At 38.1% G+C, this 18,353-nt stretch overlaps 1 protein-coding gene and 1 pseudogene across 4 annotated transcripts in view; both read left to right on the top strand.

Moving 5' to 3' along the window:
- GPSM2 (G protein signaling modulator 2) overlaps window positions 1-18,353 on the top strand; it is a 62,237-nt gene that overhangs the window by 35,672 nt on the left and 8,212 nt on the right. For 3 of the 4 annotated variants that reach the window (XM_046008270.1, XM_046008260.1, XM_046008281.1), the window contains 4 exons: window positions 2,996-3,066; window positions 9,266-9,442; window positions 11,146-11,305; window positions 12,295-12,512. In XM_046008270.1, coding sequence (XP_045864226.1) covers window positions 2,996-3,066; window positions 9,266-9,442; window positions 11,146-11,305; window positions 12,295-12,512 — 626 coding nt within the window. The remainder of the gene's footprint in view (window positions 1-2,995; window positions 3,067-9,265; window positions 9,443-11,145; window positions 11,306-12,294; window positions 12,513-18,353) is intronic. The other variant, XM_046008291.1, reaches the window with a different exon arrangement.
- LOC123928230 lies at window positions 16,733-16,828 on the top strand (annotated as a pseudogene).

Raw genomic sequence — 18,353 nt, 5'->3', positions numbered from 1 at the left:
ATGTATAAAACATACTCATTTGAAAACATTCAAATGCATTTCTAAGTTATGGGCTGCAGAAGAAATGGTACATAAAAGAAAATAGCTTAGGACTTAATTCCACGTTGTAGGACAGGACTTACACTGGGTCTTAAAACAAAATTTACGTTATAATTTGGAAGGAAAAAGGCTGAAAAGTGAGTTGAATATCCAGCTTTTAAAAGTAAACACAAGGGATGCCTGGGTGGCTTAGCCGGTTAAGCGTCTGCCTTTGGCTCGGGTCATGATCTCAGGGTCCTGGGATCAGAGTCCCACTTTGGGCTCCTTGCTCGGCGGGGAGCCAGCTTCTCCCCCTGCTTGTGCTCTCTCTTCCTCTGACAAACAAAATCTTTTTTTTAAAAAAATGTAAAAACAACAAATAAACTCAAAGTAGAAGGCAACAAATAGTAACAGAAGTTAATGAAATTAAAACAAAGATTCAATTGATTTTGAAAACTACAAATTTGATTCTTTAAAAAGACTAGGGGCGCCTGGGTGGCTCAGTGGGTTAAAAGCCTCTGCCTTTGGCTTGCCTTTGGCTTGCCTTTGGCTCAGGTCATGGTCCGAGGGTCTTGGGATCGAGCCCCGCATCAGACTCTCTGCTCAGCGGGGAGCCTGCTTCCTCCTCTCTCTCTGCCTGCCTCTCCGCCTGCTTGTGAGCTCTGCCTGTCAAATAAATAAATAAAATCTTTTTAAAAAATGCCTATAAATTAAAAATAGGACAGATAACCCAACTAAACAATCATCAAAATGATGAATGGAAGAAATACAAATAGTCCATAAATATATGAAAAGATATTTAACTCATTTCATCAGGGAAAACGACAGTGAGGTTAATACTGGAAACTTATGAGGTGGCTAAAAATTAAAATGTCTGAGAATACCAGTATTGAAATGTGGGTAATAGAAACTCTTACTCAGTGCTGACAGTGAGAGAAATATGTCTACTCTCAAGAACAATCTGGCAACATTCTGGAAAGTTGAGAATGTAGTAAGCATATGACCAGCAGTTCTACTCCCAGTTACATACTGCTGATACCCAAACCGGAAGAAATTCTTGTTCATCCCACTAAGATGTATTTCCAAGAATTTCTATAGTGGTACTTGTTTATATGATTTCCAAAAAAATGGAATCAACCTATAAATCTGCCCCTAGTAGAACAGATAAAAAATTTCCTAGTCCTAAAATGGCAATGAAAATTAAACTAAACTACACATAGCAACTTGGCTGAATCTCTCAAACGTAAGGTTGCTCAAAGGAATCAAGTTAGATAATACATATACTATGAGAGCATTTATTTCCTATATCATAAGCTATGTTGCTTAGAGAGCTATTTATATGTAATGAAAATTTAAAAATTACCAGGAGGCGGCAAGTTATAGGAAGAGTCACATAGACAAGGTATTAATGTGTTGATAATAGTTTATTTCTTAAGCTGGGTATTAGGTATCATATATTCCTTATGTCTTTAAAATATTGCTTTAAAAGATTGAATGGATATGAAAATTCTATTTTAATGATTATTAAAAAGAAATTTGAGAAAGTTTTTATTTAACATTTAATGGAAATGGATATGGAAATGGATATTTCCATAAAATGGAAATGAGTGACTTAGGAAAGAGTTACAACAGGGACACCTAGCTGGCTTGGTCAATAGAACATGCGACTTTTTTTTTTTTAAGATTTTATTTATTTGACAGAGATCACAAGTAGGTGGGGGAGGGGGGTGGTGGGGGTGGTAAAGGCTCCCTGCTGAGCAGAGAGCCCAATGCGGGGCTCAATCCCAGGACCCTGAGATCATGACCTGAGCCAAAGGCAGAGGCTTTAACCCACTGAGCCACCCAGGCACCCCGAACATGCGACTCTTAATCTCGGGATCATGAGTTCAAGTTCTACATTGGGCATGGAGTCTACCTTAAAAAAAAAAAAAGGTAACAAGATATAGTACTAAGGATGTTATTTTGATTCTTAGCTCAAAACTGAAGGCCTAAAGCCTTTTTAAAAAAATATTATGCATGAGAAACAGAGAGAGGCAGAGGCAGAGGGAGAAGCAGGCTCCCTGCTGAGCAGGGAGCCCAATGTGAGACTTTATCCCAGGACCCAGGGATCATGACCCAAGCCAAAGGTAGACGTTTAACTATCTGAGCCACCCATGCACCCTTTAAAGCATTTAGGTTTTTACTTACATAAACTGCCGTACAGCTTTTTTTTCTCCTTTAATTTGAGATTTTTTTCAGTTTTATTGAAAAATTATATACATTACTAATTTTAAGGTGTACAAGCAAGATAGCTTGATTTTCGTATATAGTGAAATGATCACCACACTAGGTTCAGCTAACATCCATCCTCTTGTACAAATAGAAAAGAAAAGTAAAAAATTTTCTTCTTGTGATGAACACTCTTACAATAAACCCTCATAGCAACTTCCGTAAGTATCATAGAGCAATGTTGACTATAGTCATCATGTTGTATATTATATTCTTTAGTACTTATTTACCTTATAACCGAAGTTTGTACCTTTTGACCACGTTCCCCTCCCCTAAATCCCTCTGCTTCTGATAAGCAGATCTCTTTTTCCTAGTTTGGGGGTTTTTTTGTTGTTTTTTTTTTTAGATTCCACTATAAGTGAGATCATACAGGATTTGTCCTTCTCATTTTTTCTTTAAGAGTCTGTGGATAGTATGTAACCAGTTATTATAAAATGCCTTTTCTAAATTAATGGGTAATGTTAGTAACCAAAGTTAGTTTCCAACCAAAATGTAGCTTCCTTACATCAAAGCATTTTAGAGGGAGTGGATATTCTATTTTTATGTATTTGGTATGGAAAATTATTATTCTTAAAAGAATACATGTTTGTACATGTTTCCTCCTTCCATATGGGCTTGTGTAACAGACTTTAAAACTGAATAACCTAGTGATGCTGAATTTGTAGTCTTAAGGGCTCCCAGGTTTATTTGAATTAATTTTTTTTCAAAGGTGCACGCCCCAAGTTTGGACGCCGACACAGTATGGAAAACATGGAACTTATGAAGTTAACACCAGAAAAGGTTGGCAGCCTTTGCGTTTTAAATTTCTTGAACTGTTAAAATCAAATATTTAAATAACTTTTAACTTAAATGAATAGTTTAAATAAACCTTGTCTTGTATAGGTATCGCTTTAAAATTTTCCTTTAAAAAGAATGAGGAAAAAAGTACAAGTCAAGTCCAAAAAAAATGTGTGTAGTATGATGCCACCTGTTCAAGAAGAGCATTATGCATAGATATCCTTTGTAGATGAATAAAACCTTTCCAGAACATATGTAAGAAACTTGCTAAGAATAGTTGCTTCTGGGAAAAATACTGGGTGTCTGAGTTAGGAGAGATACTTACTTTATATATAGTTTGAACTGTTTGAATACTTGAACATGTACACATATATTTTAATTAAAAGAAAATCAGAAAAAAAATTTAAAAAGGGTTAGGAAGGTTTGTTTGTTTTTTTTCCAACTAAGTAATGGCAAAATTATTGGCAAGGTTAATATTTATGATCAATCTAGTTTTTCTGGCTATATTTCTTAAAAGCATTTTCTTAACTGACAGGTAACTTTTTATTCAAGATCTTGTCTAGGTTTTTTTTTTTTTTTTAAGAGAGAAGGGACTTTATAATTAGAGCTTATTTTTGTCTTTATTATTAAAAAAACTAAGTTTTTTGTTTTTTTTTAATTTTTTTAAAATATTTTATTTATTTGACAGAGAGAAATCACAACTAGGCAGAGAGGCAGGCAGAGAGAGGAGGAAGCAGGCTCCCTGCAGAGCAGAGAGCCGGACGTGGGGCTCGATCCCAGAACCCTGGGATCATGACCTGAGCCGAAAGCAGAGGCTTTAACCCACTGAGCCACCCAGGCGCCCCCTAAGTTTTTTGTTTTAATTCCAGTATAGTTAACATAGTATTATGAGTTTCAGGTGTACAATATAGTGATTCAGTACTTATATATACACTACTGAACGCTCATCACTCTTAAGTGTACTTTTTTTTTGTTAAGATTTTATTTATTTGACAGACAGAGATCACAAGTAGGCAGAGAGGCAGGCAGAGAGAGGAGGAGGGGAAACAGGCCCCCCGCTGAGCAGAGAGCCAGATGCGGGGCTCGATCCCAGAACTCTGGGATCATGACTGGAGCTGAAGGCAGAGGCTTTAACCCACTGAGCCACCCAGGTGCCCCTCTAAGTGTACTCTTTAATTTCCATCACCTATATCATCCATCCCCCCCCCCCCACCCTGGAAAAAGGTTTTTGAAAAAAAAAATCTAGGCTACTTTCTTACACCTTCATTTAACTTAATTTTACATTGTTAAAGTAGGCTGTTATTCTTTTATGGTATATTATATAAATGCTTCTTATAAAATAAGTTCATTATAATAACTTTAGAAAATTTCAACAAGGAAATTAAAATCATCAGTAATCCCACCTCCCAGTTATTATTATTTTGGTATTTATTCATCTTGCATTTTTGTATGAATACTGTCATATTTACAGATATTTTATAATGCATATTTAATATATCATTTCCATGTTAAACATTTTTCTGCCCTATTATAACAAGCATGTGGTTTTTTAACATTGACATTTTTGTGAGAATAGTTTTCAAAAGACTAACATCTAATTGATAGGAACTTATATCCAATATCTTTTTTATTCCAATAATCAGAGTTGTTCAAAAACCGAAGGACTTCATGATTTCCCCCAAATATCTACCTCTTACCTTGTCAGTTCTCAAAGCTGTCCAGTCTGCAAATTATTTAGAAAAAAAAAAAACCTTTAAGTCACTTTAAACCTCTTTTTCTTATTCTTGAGGAACATACTAATAAGTAGCAAAATTAATTTGCTACCTTTTGCCTAGCTCTGTGCTAACCATAGATTCCATTAAGCTAACCAGATTCATTTTTGGGGGTATTGAGTTTGAGAAGTTCTTTATAGATCATGCATACATGCCCTTTATCTGCAGTGTCATTTGTGAATATTTTCTCCTATTCCTTGGGTTCCCTCTTTGTTTTGACTGTTTCCTTTACTATGCAGAAGTTATCTTTTTTTTTTTAAGATTTTATTTATCTTTTGACAGAGAGAGAGAGATCACAAGTAGGCAAAGAAGCAGGCAGAGAGGAGGGGGAAGCAGGCTCCCTGCTGAGCAGAGTCTGATGTGGGACTCGATACTGGGACCCTGAGATCATGACCTGAGCCGAAGGCAGCAGCTTAACCCACTGAGCCACCCAGGCGCCCCAGAAGTTCTTATCTTGATGAAGTCCCAAAAGTTCATTTTTGCTTTTGTTTCCCTTGCCTTTGGAGACACATTTTGAAAGAAGTTGCTGAAAAGGTTACTGCCTATGTTCTCCTTTAGAATTTTGATGGACTCCTATCTCACATTGAGGTCTTTCATCCATTTCGAGTTTATCTTTATGTATGGTATAAGAGAATGGTCGAGTTTCATTCTTCTGTATATAGCTGTCCAATTTTTCCAGCACCATTTATTGAAGAGACTGTCTTTTCTCCATTGGATATTTTTTCCTGCTTTGTCAAAGATTAGTTGACCACAGAGTTGAGGGTCCATTTCTGGGATTCTGGGTTCTCTATTCTTTTCCATTGACCTATGTGTCTGTTTTTGTGCCAGTACCATGCTGTCTTGGAGATCATAGCTTTGCAGTATAGCTTGAAATAAGGCAATGTGATACCCCCAGCTCTTTCTTTTTTAACGTTTCCTTGACAATTCAGGGTCTTTTCTGATTCCATACAAATTTCAGGATTGTTTGTTGCAGCACTTTGAAAAATGCCATTGGTATTTTCATCAGGATGACGTTGAAAGTATAGATCACTCTGGGCAGCATAGACATTTTAACAATGTTTATTCTTCCAATCCATGAGCGTGGAATGTTTTTACCATCTTTCCATGTCTCCTTCGATTTCCTTCGTAAGTGTTCTGTAGTAGAGATCCTTTCTCTCTTTAGTTAGGTTTGTTCCAAGATATCTTAAGGTTTTGGGTGCTATTGTAAATGGAATCAACTCCCTAATTTCTCTTTCTACTGTCACATTGTTAGTGTATAGGAAACCAACTGATTTCTATGCACTGATTTTGTATCCTGCCAGGTTACTGAATTGCTGTATTGTATTACTACAACTGAGTTGTAGTAATACAACTGGGAGTAGTCTTTTGGGTTTCCACATAAAGTATCATGTCACCTGCAAAGAGAGGGAGTTTGACTTCTTCTTTGCCAATCTGAGTATCTTTTATTTCTTTTTGTCTGATTGCTGTTGCTAGGATTTCTAGTACTGTGTTGAACAGTAGTGGCGAGAGTGGGCATCCTTGTCATGTTCCTGCTCTTAAGGGAAAGGCTCTCAGCTTTTCCCCATTGAGAATGATATTTGCTGTGGGCTTTTCATAGATGGTTTTTATGAAATTGAGCAATGTTCCCCCTATCCCTACACTCTGAAGAATTTTAATAAGGAAAGGATGCTGTATTTTGTCAAATGCTTTTCCTGCATCAATTGAGAGGACCGTGTGGTTCTTGTCTCTTCTCTTATTTTATCATATCAATTGATTTGCAAATATTGAACCACCCTTGCATCCCAGGGAGAAATCCCATCTGATTGTGATGAATAATCCTTTTAATGTACTTTTGGGTCCTATTAGCTAGGATCTTATTGAGAATTTTGGCATCCATATTCATCAGAGATACCGGTCTGTAATTCTTTTTGATGAGGTCTTTACCTGGTTTTGGAATCAAGGTATTGCTGGCCTCATAGAATGAGTTTGGAAGTTTTCCTTCTGTTTCGGTTTTTTGAAACAGCTTCAGGAGAATAGGTATTATTTCTTCTTTCAATGTTTGGTAGAATTCACCCAGGGAACCCATCAGGTCCTGGACTCTTGTTTTTTTGCTAAATTTTTGTTCACTGCTCAGTCTCATTACTGGTTATTTAGGAAACAAATAAGTCAAAAAATGGGCAGAAGACATGAACAGCCACTTCTCCAAAGAATATATACAAATAGATAACAGACACATGAAAAAATATTCAACATCATTAGCCATCAGGGAAATTCAAATCAAAACCACACTGAGATACCGCCTACACCAGTTAGAATGGCAAAAACTGACAAGACAAGAAACAACAAATGTTGGAGAGGTTGTAGAGAAAGGGAACCCTCTTACACTGTTGGTGGGAATGTAAGTTGGTGTAGCCACTTTGGAAAACAGTGTGGACGTTCCTCAAAAAGTTAAAAATAGAGCTACCCTATGACCCAGCAATTGCACTACTATTTACCCCCACAATACAGATGTAGTGAAAGGGCGACATGCACCCCAATGTTCATAGCAGCAATGTCCACAATAGCCAAACTGTGGAAGGAGCCGAGATGCCCTTCAAAAGATGAATGGATAAAGGAGCTATAGTCCATATATACAATGGACTATTACTCAGCCATCAGAAAGGGTGAATACCCAACATTTGAATCAGTATGAATGGAACTGGAGGATATTACGCTAAGTGAAGTAAGTTAAACAGAGAAAGACAATTATCAAATGATTTCACTTATTTGTGGAACATAGGGAATAGCATGGAAGACATTAGGAGAAGGAAGGGGAAAATGAAGGGGAGGAGCCAGAGGGGGAGACAAACCATGAGAGACTATGGACTCCAGGAATCAAACTGAGGGTTTGAGAGGGGAGGGGGTGAGGAGATGGGTGAACCCTGTGATGGGTATTAAGGAGGGCACATATTGCATGGAGCACTGGGTGTTATGCACAATCATGGAACACTGCATCAAAAACTAATGATGTACTGTATGATGGCTAACATAACATAAAAAAATATATATATTAAAAAAAAAGCAGCTAACCAGATTCAACCCTGTAATGTTCCAAGAGCCAAATAATGACAAGCTTTATCTTTAAAATATGTTTGGAATTAGATGTTTTCTTTTCCTCATCATAAAGTTGCACTGAGTTATTAGTCTCAACAAAGTAAAGAAACATATATAAAGAAAAAAGATGTCTGTCTTAGAGATGCTTCTTGGGACAGAGTGCAACTGAAGGGAGGTCTTGAGACCCTGGATGTCAGAAAATGCCTTTTTGCTACTCTCACATTTGATTGGTAGTTCCACTTACATTGGAATTACTGGCTGGAAATAATTTTCCTTCGTAATTTTAAGGACATCATTCCAGTCTGTGTTCTTCAGTGTTTTTGTTGAAAGGTCCAAGTAAGTATATAGGAAACATTTAAAATTTTTCACATTTCGAAACACTTGGGATATAGGTGGGTTTTATGTTCTTACATCTGGGGCCATTTAGTTTTTCTTGAATCAGTAGACCCTGAAGTCTACTCTAGCAATAGTTTCCCCTTATCACCTGTATGAGAAAAGGAATGGGGGCCTGTGGAGGGGTGGTTCAGGGGATGGGGAGGCTTCATTTGATGCAGATAGCTGGCTTAGTCACTCACTAGCTGCCTGTCTCAGGTATGGTAGCCTCAGGATAGGACTTACCTCTAATTTGTGCCTCATGATGTAACCATGAAAAAATGTGTTTTATCAAATTATTAGTTATTACATAACATAGACCTTTGGACTTACTTGCAAACACTTAAGACTAAAATGTTAAAGCTGCAAATGTCACATAGCTACTGTACATACTGTAGGTTTCCCTTTCCAGAGAGTAAATATTTGTTATATTGAGTCTGCTATTTAGAGGTTAAGTATATTTAAACTAGGTCTAGGCCTATATAAGTTGCTCTTAGATGTTTTGCCTATTGAGAATTAGTAGCTGGTGAAAACAAAAAAATCACCAAAAATTACTACTGCTTATATAAATTTTAATAATTTTAATTTTAAATTTATATATAAATTGATGTTAATTTCTACAGTTAAAAATTCTATATGCATCCAAAATTTCCCGTTGTAACAGATTAACTAACTCACATCCACAATAATACTTGCTCTTTCCCTGACCATTCAAATTGTATTTTTATGGGATTTTGACAAACTCCGTTTCCTTAAGTTCTCAAAAGCCACCATTTTATGTTTTGGTAATGAGAAATCCACAGTATACCTTTGGTACAAGCTGTTGAAAATAGTGAGAAACACTGGCAAAAAGGAATTTATTAGGAGATGTAGCTGCTCCTCCACACAAAATGAGTGGCGATGGCAGGTTAATATTATAGAAAACCAGAGATAGCTTTGTTTTTTTCATGTCCTGCTTTCCATTTTTTATATTTATAATTTTGTAGGTACAGAACTGGAACAGTGAAATTCTTGCTAAACAAAAGCCTCTTATTGCCAAACCTTCTGCGAAGCTACTCTTTGTCAACAGATTGAAGGGGAAAAAATGCAAAACTAATTCCTCCACTAAAGTTCTCCAGGATGCCAGTAATTCCATTGATCACCGAATTCCAAATTCTCAGAGAGTATGTATAAAATAAGATTTTGAGTATCTACATTTTAGTATTCTTGTACTGAAACTGAATATTTGGAAATTTATATTAGACATTTAATACAAAATGCTGTTTTTATTCAAAGAAGTCTTCCAAATTTCCCTCTTTCTGTTGTCTTCAAAGCTAGAAACTATAATTTCTCCATTCATGTTGTTTCACCGCTTTGGACAGTAATTGTTTGTCCCTATTTGCAAAAATACTACCTTTTATTTACTGCAGTGCCTCCCAGTAAAACTGTCCTCCTTTCAGCTTAGAAGTTAAACAAATTAAATTTAGATGATCAAGGATTTTAAAATACTAATTCAAAACAGTATCTGCTAGCATCAACTTTGCTTATTTATACTGAAATTATAACAGTTAAAAACTATTTTGATGAAACAAGAAACAAGTTATTAAATATAACTTAAAATATTAAGAAATAAAATATCTGGAGTATCTCTAATCTAGCTAAGTTATACTCTGATAAAAAAATCAAAATAAATTACAAAGATGATTCTTCAAATTATCAAGTCCATTTTTCAGTGAGAGCTTTTGGGAAAACTGTATTAGTCTTTTATTTATTTTTTTGACAGACTTCTCTTGTCCCTTAAGAATTAGTTCTGCCCTTCTCCTAAGGCCTATAACACTTGATATAAATGTACCTCTACTACAATATTTACATCATTATGAAAAAACAAAATACTTTTTATTAAACACTGCAACTGTCATTTTTAAGCTTTGAAGCTTTCCAAGTAAAGTATGACTGGTTTCCGTCTGCCCCAAATATTCATTTATTTGAAGTTTATATATTTTTTCAAATCTCCACATCTTTAATAAAGGACTTGGAAATCAGAGTTCTTAGTTTTCAGTTGGAAATCACTATTCTTAGTTTTCAGTTATTAGATTAGTTTACTTTCAAAATCTGTTGTAGAATCTTAGAACTGAACTTTGAGCCTGTTTAAAAATGAACTGCTTCAGATACTGAATGAATTTATATAATGAATACTGAATGAAATTATATAAATTCATTCAGTATCTGAAGCAGTTCCCCAGAGTATGAGGTGCATTTTTTTTAAAGGTATTTATTTATTTGAGACAGAGCATGAGCAGGGGGAGTGGCAGGCAGAGGAAGAAGCAGACTCCTCACTGGGTAGGGAGCCCAGTGCAGGACTGGATTCCAGGACCCTGGGATCATGAGCTGAGCTGAAGGCAGGTGCTTAGACTGAGCCACCCAGGCTCCCTGAGGTACATTTCTTTAGCGTTGGAAATATAAGGATTAAAAACTATACATAATTAGGGGTGCCTGGGTGGCTCAGTGGGTTAAAGCCTCTGCCTTCAGCTCAGCTCATGATCCCAGGGTCCTGGGACTGAGCCCTACATCGGGTTCTCTGCTTGGCGAGGAGACAGCTTCCCCCTCTCTCTCTGCCTGCCTCTCTGCCTACTTGTGATCTTTCTCCCTCTGTCAAATAAAATCTTAAAAAAAAAAAAAAAAACTATACATAACTTGAAATGCTTTTTGTTAGTTGGATTGAAATAACTCTATTATCAAGGTTGCCATCTTGAATTCGTTATAATGAAAGTGTTAGTTTTTATTTTTAATCTTCATCCTTTACCTTTTGCACATGTATCATGATATCATTCCATTCATGATACGGAATAATAGTGCTGGAATATTTAATTTTCTCTCAATATTTCAGAAAGTCAGTACAGATACTATTGGCGATGAAGGGTTCTTTGACTTGGTAAGCCGATTTCAGAGCAATCGGATGGATGATCAGAGGTGCTGCTTTCAAGAACCGAGCTGTGGGCCAGCTTCAACTGCAGCTTCTTCCACTCCCCCTAGAGTGATGCTAAAAAGTGAGTTATCTCTGCTTCTCCCCCAGTTTTAATAGTTCCTTGTGATATTCTTGTGATTTCTTTCTGAGAGTTTAGTTCTCATCAGAGCAGGTACAGTAAATGAGCCTGAACCCAGGTGTATTGGAAATGCTGGTATTTCTTCAGTTCAAAACAAAGTTCTGTTCCAGTTCCCCTAGGTTTATATGTATTTTAGTCCACTGCACTTTCTACTAACTATAGCACACTGTCTCCCTGGATTCTTTGGAACTGGGGAAAAATCTAACTTTAAAAGTAAAAATAGTGAGGGGAAAAAAATTAAGTTATACATATCTTATAATTCTATATAAAACAAAAATGCATCCTATCTGGATTTTAAAAAACTGAGACAGACTGAAGCGGAACCTGTGACTAAGGCTGAGGCTAAGGTCTGCCTGCACCTTAGAAAGGTCTAAAATGGGTTACTTAAATTTCCTACTTTAGCTACACCGAAAGACTTCCTCTGCCACAGACTAGGACTTACTTACCCGCAACACTTAACTCTTCCTATCCAGGGCCTAGAATAAAAACAGTCTCATTCATTCTCATGAGAGAAATTATCTAAAAAAGTTTATTACCTTCCAAAATCTAGCTCCAGATCTTATAAAGTATGTTTTGTTTTGTTTTTTAAGTAGGCTCCACATCCAGCATGGACCCCAACACAGGGCTCGAACTCATGACCATGAGATCAAAAGTCAGGCAGTTAACTGAACCAGCACCCCTTGTAAAGTAACATTTTGAGTGGGCATTAGATAAAAGGAAATACAGTCAAATCTGAGTAACATCGAACCGGATCATCTAAAGTACTCTGGGATTCTTTCATCCTCCCTGCCCATCTAGTCAGGGCCCAGCCTATCAGTGACTCAGGGGGACAGAGTGGATGTTGGGACTGAACAAGGCCAAAAGGAACTATACGTGTTTAAAAGTATGCTTAAATATTTTTGTAATGTTACGGATTTTTTTCTGATTCATAGCACCATCTGTTTCCATGGTATCCCCCAACACCGATGAGTTTTTAGATCTTCTTGCCAGCTCACAGAGCCGCCGTCTCGATGACCAAAGGGCCAGTTTCAGTAATTTGCCAGGGCTTCGACTGACACAAAACAACAATAAGTCTGTACTTGGCCACCTGATGACTAATGACAACAAAGAGCCTGATGAAGACTTCTTTGACATCCTTGTAAAATGTCAAGTATGTATGCATATTTATGACAGTCTGTGTATGGCTCAGATGCTGTTGGGAGCTTTGTCGGTATTATAATTCTAATTTGGGAAGGGCTTATTTGGCATTAGGGACACACTTATTATTCAAGGGTCCATCACACACTATAGATCTCTGTGATGGCTTTTTACTTGAATTATTTTGGTGGTGAGGCGAGGTGAGATGTTGCTGATGACTCTGAGCTGTGGTGGTGAAGAGACTGTGAATGCTGTAAAAGGAGACCTAGAAAAGAGCCCCTCTTAAAAAAAAAAAAAAAAAAAAAAGCTCCTCTTTTCTAAATGTTAGGAAGAAGCATTGGGATCAGCCAGGGATTAATATGGGGAGTCTAGCTGGGGCCCTCTCTAGAGAACTTTAGGAGTAATGCACATATTGAGATAGCTTTCATTTTTTAGTTATTTTAATAATTATTTGTCAAAATGGTTAAAGAATAGCTCAAATAACTTGAACAGGACCATAAGAAAAAGTTATTTTTACTAAAAAGACATTTCCTCTGCCCAACCCTAATTCTGTGTTTTCTCATTCATAAAAAGATGAGATGATACATATACTACCTACCTCTCATTCAATTAACAGAAAATTATTGAGCACCTATTATGTTCTCTGCACCAGACATTTGAGACATACTTGGCTTTTAAAGGATCCTACATTTTAGTGTGAGAGACAGTAAGTCTGTACATGTATATACATGTACATAGATATTCTATGTCAGGTACTGATAACATGCTATAAAGAAAATTAAAGCAAGATACAGGAGTTGGAGTATCCAGGGATGGTGGTAGTTAGGAAAGAGGTTTCAGTATTGGCATACGAACAGAGATCTGAATGAGGTGAAACAGTCAGCCTTGTGAAGATTTAGTGAAAGTGTTCCATGCCGAGATAACAGATCTCTTCTTGGATATGAAAGCTTAGCAGGCTCAGGGAATGACAAGGTGGCCAGTGTGACTGGCATGGAGTGAATAAAGGATAAGAGAGTGGTAGGACATCAGGATGAGAAATAACCAGCCTGTATCTTATAGTCCATGATGAGGTTCTTGTATCCCAATCATTCTGGCTGCTGCTGAAAGCATGTGGAGTGGCAAAGGGTATTAGCAGAAAAGCCAGCTAGAAAAACCAATATGGGTAATCCAGGTAAAAGATGACTTTGACTAGTGTAGTGGTGGTAGTAGTGATGACAAGCAGTCAGAATAGGGATATATTTTGAAGTTATGGTTGACGGGTAAGACCTGTTAATAAATTGGATGGAGGGTATAGGAAAGAATCAAGGAAGGCTCTTTTAGTCAGTGAATGGTACAGTTTACTGAAATGGAGAAGTCAAGAGGAGAAAAGGTTTGGGAAGAAAAAGAAGTTCTACTTTAGATATGTAAGTCTGAGTTACGTAAGTAGATCCTCAAGTGGAGATGTTGAGTAGGCCACTGGATATAAAAATCTGGAGCCCCAGAAAAAAGATTTTGGGAGTCATCAGCATATAGCTGGTATTAAATCCTTGGGAAGACAGTATCCAAAGAATAAAGAAACAGGACTAAGCTCTGGGCATTCCAAAATCTAACTGAGTAGAGTAAGATAAGCCAGCAAAGCAGCAGTCAGCTCAGAGAGTGGTAGAAGCAAACTGAAGAAAGTGTTTTAAGAACATTACTAAGAAGCCAAGTAAGATTATGGGCTGAACTACGGGATCTGGCAACATGGAGATTATTAGTCTTTTTGAAAGATACTGTTTTAGTGACATGATGGGAACAAAGGTTTGAGGGGGTTGAGAAAATGGAAAGTATAAAGGGGAGATAGAAGTGGGTTTTCTTACTTTGGAAGTTAATACTGCATGTGTGCTGATAGAAATGATCACAGAGGGAGGAATGGGTGATGCAGCATAGTATGGGATAATCAAAGTTTTTACGCAGGTAAGAAGGAGAGCAGAGTATTATGTGTACAGATTTGGAGGTAAGTGTAGGTAGGAATTCTCTCTGGAGGCTTTTATTTTCTTACCAAAGTAAGAAGTAGGGACATTAGTGGAAATTGTGGAACATAGTTTCTTTGAGAAACTGAAAGCATCTTGAGCAGGGGAAAGTAACAGAAGTATTGAGCTACCCTGATGACTCATTTGAATAAGTTGCGGAAATAAGACAGGTCAGTACAGTGGTTGTTTTTTCCTCAAGGTATAACCACCTACTTAAGGATACAGAGATTTAATCAAGGTCAGTATTTTGACAGAATAGTATAGATTGGGAAAGAAGCACACACCACGGAGTTAGTTCAGTAAGGGACTTGGGAATCTAGGGTGCACTGAAGAGGGAAGTAAAGAAATAAAAGATGAAAGTGAAAAGTAACAACGAGCCCAGTGGCTTTAAGAAATACTGTCCTGGGTGGGCACCTGGGTGGCTCAGTGGGTTAAGCAGCTGCCTTCGGCTCGGGTCATGGTCTCGGGGTCCTGGGATCAAGTCCCGCGTCCGGCGCTCTGCTCAGCAGGGAGCCTGCTTCTCTCTCTCTGCCTCTCTGTCTACTTGTGGTCTCTCTCTGTCAAGTAAATAAATAAAATCTTAAAAAAAAAAAAAAAATACTGTCCTGGGGCTCCTGGATGGCTCAGTGGGTTTAAAGCCTCTGCCTTCGGCTCAGGTCATGATCTCAGGGTCCTCGGATCGAGCCCCCCATCAGGCTCTCTGCTCAGCAGGGAACCTGCTTCCCTTTCTCTCTCTGCCTATTTGTGATCTCTTTCTCTGTCAAATGAATGAATGAAATCTTTAAAAAAGAAAAGAAATACTGTCCCTAGGGTCACCTGGGTGGCTCAGTGGGTTAAAAATCCTCTCCTTTCGGCTCAGTTCATGATCCCAGGGTCAAGCCCCATATCGGGCTCTCTGCTCAGTGGGGAGTCTACTTCCTCCTCTCTCTCTGCCTACTTGTGATCTCTGTCAAATAAACAAAAATCTTAAACAAAAAAAGAAATATTGTCCCTAATAACAGACCATCAATATATATGAAGCAAAAATTGACAGAATAGAAAGGAAAAATGAATGTTTCTACTATTTAAAAACTTTTGTACATTAAATAACACTCTTACAAAAGTAAAAAGGCAACTCACAGAAAATATCTGCACATCATATAACTGATAAAGGATTAATTCAGAATATAGAGAACCCTAAAACTTAACTACAAAAAAACCTATTTCAGAAATGGACAGGGGGGCCTAGTGGCTTGGTTGGTTAAGTGATCGACCCTTGATTTCAGCGCAGGTCATGAGGTCAGTGTCATGATAATGAGCCCCGTGCTGGGGCTCATGCATAGCACAGAGCCTACTTAATATTCTCTCTGCCTTTTCTCCAACCCCTCCCCAAAGAACCAAAATAGACATTTCTCCAAAGAAAATATACAAATGGCCAATAATATATGAAGGGATTCTCAACATCACAAATCATTAGAGAAATGCAAATCAAAACCACAATGAAATACCACATCACACCCATTAAGATGCTACCATTAAAAAACAAAAACCCCACCAGAAAACAACGAGCATTGGTGAGGACATGGAGAAATTGGAAATGTTGGTGCACTGCAGGTGGAAATAGAAAACAGTGAAGCTGCTATGAAAAACAGTATGGTGGGACTTTCCAAGATTGCAGAAGAGTAGGAGAACTCAGTTTTGTCTAGTCCCAGGAATTCAGCTACACAGCCATCAACTCATTCTGAACACCTGTGAACTCAACCAGAGATCTAAGAAAAAGAATTGCTGCAATCTACATATAGAAAGGCAACCACTTTCTGCAAGAATGACAAGATAGAAAAACTCACCTCAAAAGAGAACAAGAGGCAGTACTGACTTACCAGGGACCTAATCGGTATGGATATAAGTAAGATGTTAGAACTAGAGTTCAGAATAACAATTATAAACATATTAGCTGGTCTTGAAAAAAGCATAGAAAACACTAGAGAATCCCTGTCTGACAAACTAAAATCTAAAAAGATTGAAATGAAAAAGGCTATCAGTGAAATACAATTTAAAAATGGAGGCTCTAACTGCTAGGGTAAATGAGGCAGAAGATAATTAGTGATACAGATGACAAAATGATGGGGAATGAGGAAGCTGAGAAAAACCGAGAACTACTGGATCATGAGAGAATTCAAGAGATAAGGGATACCATAAAGTAAACAATACTAGAATAATTAGGATCCCAGAAGAAGTGGGGACAAATTATACCTGAGTCCTCGCTTCAGCAGCACAGACTAAAATTGGAACGCTACAGAGATTAGCACGGCCCCTGCGCAAGGATGACACGCAAATTCGTGAAGCGTTCCATATTTAAAAAAAAAAAAAAATTGGGGCGCCTGGGTGGCTCAGTGGATTAAGCCGCTGCCTTCGGCTCAGGTCATGATCTCAGGGTCCTGGGATCGAGCCCCACATCGGGCTCTCTGCTCCGCAGGGAGCCTGCTTCCTCCTCTCTCTCTGCCTGCCTCTCTGCCTACTTGTGATCTGTCAATTAAATAAATAAAATCTTTTAAAAAAAATAAAAATAAATAAAAAATTATACCTGAGAACTTTCCTAATCTGAGAAAAGAAGCAAGCATTCAAGTCCAGGAGGCACAGAGAACCATCCCCCCTCAAAATCAGTAAAAAATAGGTCAACACCTCGACATATAATAGTGAAGCTTGCAAATCTCAGAGACAAAGAGAAAATCCTGAAAGCAGCTCAGGACAAAAGTTCTATAACCTACAAGAGTGGAAATAAAGGGCTAGCAACAGACCTTTCTGCAGAGACCTGGCAGGCCAGAGAGGACTGGCATGATATATTCAGGTTGCTAAATGAGAAATACATAGTCAAAAATACTGTCCAGCTAGAAAGTCATTCCAAATAGGAGAGATAATAAAGCTTCCAAAATAATTTATGATCACTAAACCAGTCCTGCAAAAAATGTTAAAGGGGATCCTTTAAGCAAAGAGCCCAAAAGTAACACCAGAAAGGAACATAAACAATATAGAGAAAACAGTGACTTTATAGGTAATTCAGTGGCACTAAATTCATCTTTCAGTAGTTACTCTGAATGTAAATGGGCTAAATATGCCCCAATCAAAAGACAGGGTATGAGATTGGGACACCTGGGTGGCTCAGTGGGTTAAAGCCTCTGCCTTCGGCTCAGGTCATGATCCCAGGGTTCTAGGATCGAGCCCTGCATCGGGCTCTCTGCTCAGTGGGGAGCCTGCTTCCTCCTCTCTCTCTCTCTGCCTGCCTCTCTGCCTGCCCCTCTGCCTACTTGTGATCTCTATCAAAGAAATAAAATCTTTTTTAATATTTTATTTATTTATTTGACAGAGAGAGAGAGAGGTCACAAGTAGAGAGGCAGGCAGAGAGAGAGGGAGAAACAGGCTCCTCACTGAGCCGAGAGCCCGACGCGGGGCTCGATCCCAGGACCCTGAGATCATGACCTGAGCCGAAGGCAGAGGCCTAAACCACTGAGCCACCCAGGCGCCCCAGAAATAAATAAAATCTTAAAAAAAGGGGGGGGTATGAGATTGGATTAAAAAAAGACCCATTGAGGGGCGCCTGGGTGGCTCAGCGGGTTAAAGCCTCTGCCTTCAGCTCAGGTCATGATCCCAGGGTCCTGGGATCGAGCCCCGCATCGGGCTCTCTGCTTGGCCGGGAGCCTGCTTCCTCCTCTCTCTCTCTCTGCCTGCCTCTCTGCCTACTTGTAATCTCTATCTGTCAAATAAATAAATCTTTAAAAAAAAAAAAAAAAAAGACCCATTGATGTGCTGTGTGCAAGAGACTCATTTTGGACCCAAAGACACCTCCAGATTGAAAGTAAAGGGGTGGAAAACCATTACCATGCCAA

Source organism: Meles meles, chromosome 1, assembly GCF_922984935.1.
Source record: "Meles meles chromosome 1, mMelMel3.1 paternal haplotype, whole genome shotgun sequence".
Lineage (NCBI taxonomy): Eukaryota > Metazoa > Chordata > Mammalia > Carnivora > Mustelidae > Meles > Meles meles.
The sequence above is the reverse complement of the archived record's forward strand: the minus strand, read 5'-3'. Positions and strand labels throughout refer to the sequence as shown.